This window comes from Sturnus vulgaris, unplaced genomic scaffold, assembly GCF_052056855.1.
Source record: "Sturnus vulgaris isolate bStuVul1 unplaced genomic scaffold, bStuVul1.hap1 Scaffold_195, whole genome shotgun sequence".
Taxonomy (NCBI): domain Eukaryota; kingdom Metazoa; phylum Chordata; class Aves; order Passeriformes; family Sturnidae; genus Sturnus; species Sturnus vulgaris.
In genome coordinates, this window is record NW_028276170.1 from 8,794,600 (window position 1) to 8,803,285 (window position 8,686).

An 8,686-nucleotide genomic window follows, 5' to 3' on the forward strand; every position below is an offset into this window, starting at 1 on the left:
TTTTGAGGTCTTCAGGCTCAGATGTCACTGCCCAACCTGCAGTAGGAGGGGTTACAGGACCCTTGACTCTACTCACATGTGTCCATCCCTTTTCAGCTGTCCTCACAGCTGTTTCAGTTGTCAACAGAACTAAATACGGTCCTTCCCATTTTGGATCTAGATTTTCTTCTTTCCATACTTTAATTAACACATGTTGTCCTGGCTTAATTTTATGTATGGCAAATCCTAGAGGGACAGTTTGGGCTAAAATCCCCTTCTCTCTTAATTCTTCCAAGTTTTTGCTGATTGTTATTATGTAATTCTGAAGAGAAGGGTCCTGAACTAAGGTCGGATCAAGGTGTACTCCTTTAGGGTCAGGCATACCATACAGCATTTCCTATGGTGAAATCCCTGTTTTCCAATTTGGCATTATTCGTATATTAGACAGGGCTAGTGGGAGGCACTTTGTCCATGGCATTTTCGTCTCAATCATTAATTTTGACAGCTGTTGTTTCAATGTTTGATTCATCCTTTCAACCCTGCCAGAACTTTGAGGGTGCCAAGGTGTGTGATACTCCCAGCTGATGCCCAGTGCCGGGGTCAGTGACTGCAGCACCTTTGATGTAAAGTGCGTCCCCTGCTCTGAGTCTATTGCTCGAACCAGGCCATACCTTGGGATTATGTGTTCCAACAATATTTTGGCTACCACTTGTGATGTGGCTCTAGCTGCAGGGTGTGCCTCTACCCAGTGGGTTAATTGGTCTACTATCACTAGTAAGTATTTCCACCTTCCTATTTTTGGTAATTCTGTAAAATCTACTTGTATTCTTTCAAAGGGTGTGTAAGCAGTTTTCCGTCCTCCTGACGGACCTTGTCACATACCTTTTTTATTAATTTTCTGACAAGTTAAACAACCCTGTACGCTCTGCTTTGCAATATCAAAAATGCCGATGCATCCAAAAAATTTTAAAAATTGGTCTGCTAGTGCTCTGGTTCCCCAATGTGTTTGTTGGTGTAATTGTTCAATAATTTGTCTGGCCTGGGTCTTAGGTAAAATTTCCCTGCCATCTGGTAAAACCCATTTGTTCTCATGCTGTTCTGCCTTTAATTTTTTTTATTGCTTCTTTTTCCTGAGGAGTAAATAGCTTCTGTAATTCCTGGTTGGGGCTGAGATTTCTAACTCTAGTACTTAATACAGAAACCGGTTTTTGCTCCAATGCTGCTTTTTTTGCTTCTTTGTCAGCCAGATTATTCCCCCTTGTATGGTAGCTTGTTCCTTTTTGGTGCCCTCTTATATGGACCACAGCAATTTCAGTGGGGCCCCTAAGAGCCTCTAGTATTCTAACAATTAACTCTTGATGTATCAACCCCCGTCCTTGAGTGTTAATTAACCCCCTTTCTTCCCAAATTTTACCAAATGGGTGGACTATGCCATAGGCATACTTAGAATCCGTATATATCGTTCCTTTTTTACCTTCTAAATAAGACAATGCCCTATAAAGAGCAAATAGTTCACAAGCCTGAGCGGACCCTGCTGCGTTTAAGGGTCCGGATTCTACTAATTTCAATTCTTCTCCTCCTACTATGGCATATCCCGATTTTCATTTTCCTTCCACCACTCGAGAAGATCCATCTATAAACAATTTTACTCCATCCTTAAATTCAACTTCTCCTAAATCAGGTCTAATTTTTGTTTGTAATTCTATAACATCCACACAATCATGTTCTAAGTTTTCTCCTGGTTCCCCATATAGGAATTGTGCAGGACTTTGAGCAGTTGTTGCTTTTATCTCCAAATCTGGGGAAGTGATTAGAATAGCTTCATATTTTAATATTCGGGCATCAGTTAACCATTTCTCAGCTTTTTGATTCAGAATTCCCCTTACGTTATGAGGGGTGTGGACCACTAGGGCTGCCCCAAAGGTAATTTTTCGGGCTTCTTCAATTAAAAGTGCTGTGGCCACTGGGGCCTGGAGGCATGTGGGCCAACCCCGACTGACAGGGTCGAGCAGTTTAGAATAAAATCCCACTGGCTTTCGACTGCCTGCCCATTCCTGGGTGAGCACCCCATATGCTGTTTGATCAGAGGTATTTACAAATAACTGAAATGGTCTCTCCAAGTCTGGGAGACTGAGTACAGGGGCTTGAATTAAAGCATATTTGACTTTTTCAAAACTTTTATCATCCTCTTCTGTCCATTTCAGGCGATTAGTGTAAGTATTTTATATAGAAATTTCACTTTCTCACTAAATCTCTCTATTCATTGATGACAGTATCCCAGGATTCCCAAAATTTCCTCACTTCATTTTTGGTTTTTGGAGGTCCCAGTCTTAGTATTCCAGACACGCTGTTAGGATCCAATTTATTTTTCCCTTTACTTAGCCAATGTCCTAATTATTCTACTTCTAGTTCTGTGAATTCTAATTTAGCTTTGGATACCTTCAAACCCTGTTGTCCTAAAAAGTTTAGAAGTCATATAGGCCCATTTCTCGTCTTTTTCTGCTATTAATAGATCAACTACATATTGTAACCATTTCACCTCTTCTGGTAGCTCAAAAGATTGCATTAATTCTTCTAGGGCTGCCCAAAGACATTGGTAGAGCCCTGAGGCAATAGTGTCCAAAGCAGTTGTTGTTTCCTGCCTTTATCAGGATATTCCCATTCAAAGGCAAAGCAATCTCTGCTACTTTCCTCTAACGGGCATGCCCAGAAGGCATCTTTTAGATCTATTACACTATACCAAGTGTAGTCAGGGGACAACTCTTTTAAGAGAGTGTAAGGGTTTGCTACTACAGGAAATTTGATGACAGTTCGCTGATTTATAGCCCTCAAATCCTGTACCAATCTGTAATTCCCATCTGTCTTTTTGACAGGCAGAATAGGAGTATTATGTGGGGACATACATGGTTCTGAAGCCCCTTGTGGCAAAAGGTTTTCTGTGACAGGCTTAAGGTCCGGGCTCCCTTCTAATGATATTGCATATTGACGAACTCGGATTGGCAAATCAGGATCAGTGATTGTCACTTTGATAGGTTTCATTTTTAACTTCCCTTTTTCCCCAGGGGTGTACCACACCTCAGGACATATTTGCTCCTCGTCCTTTTCGTTAAGGCATAAATTTTAAGTTGCCCTCGGGATACTTCAATTTTCAAGTCCAATGCTATTATTAAATCCTTCCCCAATAAATTATTTTGTGTCTCTGACAGTAACAGGAGATCATTTAATCTAATTTTGATTTGGGTCTCAATTTATACATTTTTTAATAACAAAGATCCGAAACGGCTTATCCGGCGCTTTCTTAAGGGGGTCCCAGGTGGTTCTCAGAGGGCTTCGGGGGATCGCAGCGGGGATCCAGAGGGATCCAGAGGAATTCTGTGGAATTCCGACGTCCCCTCCCCCCGCGCGCGCTCCCTCGGTCTCTTTCGCTTTCGCGTCCCAACCTGAGAGGCCGGGATCTACCCGGCGACCGATGACGTCCTCAGACATCGGTCTGCCATTGGTGAAAAGAAAATATCGGCGCCAATGGCGAAGCCGGAGACTGCTCTAAAGGCGGGGCCAGTGCTGGGTACGGGCCCGCAGCGGAGCAGCGCGATGGCTCCAGCGCTGGGTCTGGGGCTGCTCTTGGGGCTCCTGGGGCTCCTCTGGGATCCGGGGGACGCGACGAAAGGTGAGTGGGACGCCTGAAATCGCGACCACTCTGTACACCCTCCCACCGGTATCCCCATTTTGTGTCCTGTGACCCCCCCATCCCATTCCCCAGCGCCAGGACCCCCTGTACCCCCTCATCTGGCACCGGGACCCCCTGAAACCCCATTCCTGAGGATCAGGATCCCTTTGAACCCCGAATCGCGGACCGGGAACCCCCCTGAACTTCCCATATCGGGCACCGCGACCCCCCAAACCTTCATTCCCGGGTACGGGAGACCCCTCCATAGCCCATTTTGGGTCCTGTGACCCCCTCCCAAGCCCTTCCTCGGCGCTAGGATCCCCTGTACCCCCATTTCTGGGCACGGAGACTCCGTTGAGCACCAATTTCCGGGCACCGAGACCCCCCCTGTAGTCCCTTATCTGGCACCGGGACCACCCTGAACCCCCATTCCTGGGCACAGAGACACCCCTGAATCTCCATTTCCGGCCTTGGGACCCCCCTGCTCCTCCTTTTCCGGCATCCCGCTTTTCCCAGACCGCAGATCCGCTTTTTTCCTTGACCTTTGGACCCCCCGGATCTCCCAGCTTTCCGTGTCCTCCCCGTTTTCCACTCCCGCCGCTTCCCGAAACGGAGTCCAAGAGGTCCCCGGCGTCCCAGGGGTCTCATGGGGGTCGCAGCGGGGATCCAATGGGATCCAGATGAACTCCCTGGAATTCCCCCTTTTCCGCATCCCCTCCCCCACCGCTCTCCCTCGGTCTCTTTCCCGTCTCCCAGGCTGCGCCTCCGGGATCCGCTCGCCTCTCCCATCCCCAGACCCCCCCCTTTCCCGTGAACCAGGGACCCCCTGAACCCCCATTCCTGCCTTTCCCAGCTCCCAGAGCCCGCTTTCCCGCAACACCCGGGACCCCTGGACCACTTTCCTGGGCACAGGGACATCCTGGTCCCCGATCCCTCCTCTCCCAGTCCCTTCCTTGACCTTGGACCCTTCCCGGCTCTCCACATTCTGCTTCCTGCCCCCCCAGTCTCTGCGTCCCCCCAGTTCTCCACACCCTGCTTGTCCTGTGGTAGGTCCCAGGGAGTCGGGGGGGTGCCCTGGGGGGTCGTGGAGGGTCCCGGGGGGATTCTGGGCTCTGGGCACCCCCTGAATTTTTAATCCTGAGCACTCGTGCCCCCTGCCTTTCCTTATCCAGTACCAATCCCCCCTGCACCCCCTTTCCCATCCATCCTGCCTTTCCTATTTCCAGACTCCCCCTTTCCTTGACCCTGAGACCCCCTGGACATTGATTCCTGCTTTTCTCCGCCCCCCAGGCCTCCTTTCCCTCTGCATCAAGGACCCCTGAGCTCCCCATTCCAGCTGTCCCAGGTCTCCCCACCTTGTGACCCCTTTTTCCTTGGCTGGGGACCCCTGGACCCCCTTTCCTGGGCACAGGGATCTCCTGCCACCCCCATCCCATCTCTCCTAAACTTTGTATCCCCCTTTCCTGGGCACAGGGATTCCCTGGAACCCCATCCCACCTCTCACAGTCCTTGTATCTCCCTTTCCTTGGCACAGGGAGTCCCCTGAGCCCCCATTGCTGGACACTGGGGCCCCATGCACCCCATTCCAGGCTCTCCCAGTTTCTCTTTCATTCATCCATGACCCCCTCAACCCCCCCAAATCTCCGTGTCCCTCCAGTTCTCCACTCCCTGCGCTTCCTGTCTGTGGGGGTGTCGGAGCCCAGCCCGGGGATCCCCCAGTTCATGTCCATGGGGTACCTGGATGGGATCCCCTTCACACGCTATGACAGCGAGCGGGGCCGGATGGAGCCGCTGACACAGTGGATGAAGGATGGAGCCGATCCGGAATATTGGGATAGCCAGACCGAGTTCTATGAGAGGGGCCAGCACGTGACTGCCGGGAACCTGGAGACATTGCAGGACCGATACAACCAGAGCAGGGGTGAGTGGGGGGATCTGTGAGGCTGGGATGAGATTTATGGGATTTGGCTGTGGATTCACAGGGTGCCAAAGGGGCTGAGATGGGGATACATCCATTAAGCTGGTATGGGATATCTTGTGATCCATGGGCTGTGATGTGGATCCTTGGGGCTGAGAGGAGGCTCTGTGGGTCTCCATCAGACTCTGGGGCTCCTTAGGGTTGGAATGGGGCTCTGTGGGGATAGGAGACAATTCCATGGTTCTCTGTGGGTACAATCCCTGCAGGTCTCCACACATTGTTGCGAGTTACGGGCTGTGACCTCCTGTCTGATGGGAGCATCCGTGGATCCTACCGGAGTGGCTACGATGGGCAAGATTTCATCTCCTTTGACCTGGGATCTGGGAGATTTGTGACGGCCAACAGCGCTGCTGAGGTCACCAGGAGGTACTGGGAACATGAAAATTATGCTAAGAGTTTGACGAATACCCTGGAGCACGAATGTCCAGAATGGCTCCAGAAATACGTCAGATACGGGCAGAAGGAGCTGGACCACAAAGGTGGGAGCAGAATTCCTGTGGGAATGTGGGATTTGGGAATGGAGGACTTGGGAACATGGTAATTCCTGTGAGAATTCCATGTGCAGATCTTGCCCCCGTTCTATTCTAGTGGGAATTGCATGGGCAGGTCTCACCCCCATCCCATTCGCATGGAATTCCATGGGCAGGTCTCATCCTCATCCCATTCCCATAGAATTCTGACACAGTTCCCCTTTGCCCACTCAAGCTAGGGTCGCCCTGCTAGCTCCAAGACGAGCCTGTGCCGAGAGTGGCCTTTTCCCAGGATCCTGGGAACCCGAGATAAAGGTAGAGCTCCAAGCTCTTGCTGCGATGATACCGGTCCAAGGGAAGGAAAAGAGCGCAGGAGAGTCCTTTTGTAATTCCAGGATAGGATTTATTGGAGAGGGATAGAGAACCAACCACGGTCACGGAGGAGGAACCACAGAAGGCAGGGAACACAGACTTGCAGCAACTTAAATAGGGGCCCTCCCCCATGGGAGGGTACAATACAGCAACCAATCGCTACAGCTTAGGGGTGTAACATAAGGTGGGACTAAGTTTACATACAACCAATAGAGGGAAACATAGGCGGAGACTATAATGCAACATCGAATCATGTACCAAGAAGGGGATGACTGATACAGAACATGCTGGAAAGATAGGAGGGGCCAAGGGGGATTGACAGCCATGTGGGTTGGGGCTAGGGTGATGAGCAGGGAAGAATCTGGAATATAGGAGGGGTTCGGGGATGATGGACATGGGTAGAGGCAGGAAGGGGAGAATCCAAAACATATCAAACTAGGGGTGTAACATAGGAGTGAGCCATTGTAGAACTAAGTACAAACCAATTAACACAATATAAAACCAGGCACTATGACAATTCCATGGGCAGGTCTCACCCCCATCACGTTCCCATTGAATTCCATTGGCAGATCTCTCCCTCATCCCATTCTAGGGGGAATTCCATGGGCAGATCTCGCCCCCATCCCATTCCAGTGGGAATTCCATGGGCAGATCTCATCCCCATCCTATTCCAGTGGGAATTCCAGGGGCAGATCGCCCCCCATCCCATTCCCATGGAATTCCATGGTTAGATCTCACCCTCATCCCATTCCCATGGAATTCCATGGATGTCTCTCACCGTTATCCCATTCCAGAGCCCCCTGATGTCCATGTGTCTGGAAAAGAGGAACACGGGACGCTGATCTTGTCCTGCCACGCGTACGGATTCTACCCCAGCTCCATCGCAGTCAACTGGATGAAGGGGGATGAAATCTGGGATCAGGAGACGGAGTGGGGCGGGATCGTTCCCAACAGTGACGGCACCTTCCACACCTGGGCCAGGATCGAGGCGCGGCCGGAGGAGCGGGAGCAGTACCGGTGCCGGGTGGAGCATCCCGGAATGTTGGAGCTCGGGATCTACGCTTGGGGTGAGGCTGGGAATGTGGAATGTGGGAATTGGGAATTTGTAATTCCCAAATGAAGATTCCCTTCCCTCTGCTCACCATCCCTCGTTTCCCAGAGCCAACATCTGGCAGGAATCTCACTGTGGTGGTTGCTGTCTCCATCATCGCTGCCATCATCATCCTCATTGTCCTCATTGGATTCATTGTCTGGAAGCACCAATCCGGTAACACATGGGATGGGGGCTGGGAAGGGGCACGGATCCACCTGGCACTGTTCTGGGAATCCTGTGCCACCAATGCTGATCCCGCTGTTTTTCCACAGGGAGGAGGGACAGGAATGAATACAGCATGGCAGCCAGTGAGTACCAGTGGTGGATCCAGCTCCGGATCCCCTCTGTGCAGATCCCAGGATGGATCCTGGGGTTAATCCCAGTGCGTGATCCATTGTGGAATCTCATGGATCTTCTCTTTCTGCAGGAAATGATGTGGGACCAGCGGCTTGAGTGCAGGTACAGAGGGGGATCAGAGTGGGATTCCAGAGGGCGATTGGTGCAGGGTGAACAGATTGGGATCAGGGAGGGATTCCAGATCAGAGCAGGGATCCAGAGCAGGATCAGATGGAATTGTGGAATGAAATCAGGGCTTGAGTTAGATTGGATTCTTGAGTTAGTTCAGGTGGGATGGATGAAGAAGTATTGGTGTGGGATGGATGGAGCAGGATCAATTGGGATGGATGGATGGATGGTTGGATGGATGATGAATGGAGAGGGATCAGGGAGGGATTCCGGAGGGCTACTGGGGCAGGATGGATGGAGCAGGATTGGAGGGGGATCAGGTAGAATTCTAGAGGAGTTCCTGCTCTCCATGGGCTCCAGCTAGGTCCATCCTGTGGGATGGGGACAGGGACAGGGTGACACCATGACCTTTTCTCATCCCAGCAGGAATCACCGCCTGAGTGATTCATGGAGCTGGATCTGGCCCCTTCCCTCTTCCCAGGAAACCAAGAGCTGCCAGCACAGCTCATCCTGCTGCTCCCAGACACTCACAGCTTTTGCTAATGGATCCATTTCTGATTTTCCAGTATTTTAAATCCAAGAACCACAAATATTCACAATACTTCAGTTCTGGTGTGAAATTATCCTGCTTTGAGGCAATAAATCCTGCTTGGGGCAATAAA

General features: G+C 50.7%; 1 protein-coding gene across 2 annotated transcripts; it reads left to right on the plus strand.

Moving 5' to 3' along the window:
• The first annotated feature begins 3,510 nt into the window (after positions 1–3,510).
• On the plus strand, positions 3,511–8,686 carry LOC148218064 (class I histocompatibility antigen, F10 alpha chain-like). Of its 2 annotated transcripts, none has more exons than XM_088158199.1 (8): positions 3,511–3,646; positions 5,304–5,567; positions 5,831–6,103; positions 7,261–7,533; positions 7,626–7,733; positions 7,832–7,867; positions 7,987–8,018; positions 8,448–8,686. In XM_088158199.1, exons 1-7 carry the CDS (start codon positions 3,571–3,573, stop codon positions 8,010–8,012), a joined length of 1,056 nt encoding a protein of 351 aa, XP_088014325.1. In that variant the 5' UTR covers positions 3,511–3,570; the 3' UTR covers positions 8,013–8,018; positions 8,448–8,686. The 2 variants fall into 2 exon arrangements, with proteins under 2 accessions (XP_088014325.1, XP_088014323.1); XM_088158197.1 differs by having other exon boundaries at positions 3,536–3,646; positions 8,451–8,686.

Excerpts from the sequence above, each read along its gene's own strand:
- LOC148218064 (XM_088158199.1), top strand. The coding sequence starts at position 3,571 with ATGGCTCCAGCGCTGGGTCTGGGGCTGCTCTTGGGGCTCCTGGGGCTC. Across the intron at positions 5,568-5,830 it reads CCGATACAACCAGAGCAGGG|GTCTCCACACATTGTTGCGA; the intron begins GTGAGTGGGGGG and ends CAATCCCTGCAG. Across the intron at positions 7,868-7,986 it reads TGAATACAGCATGGCAGCCA|GAAATGATGTGGGACCAGCG; the intron begins GTGAGTACCAGT and ends CTCTTTCTGCAG.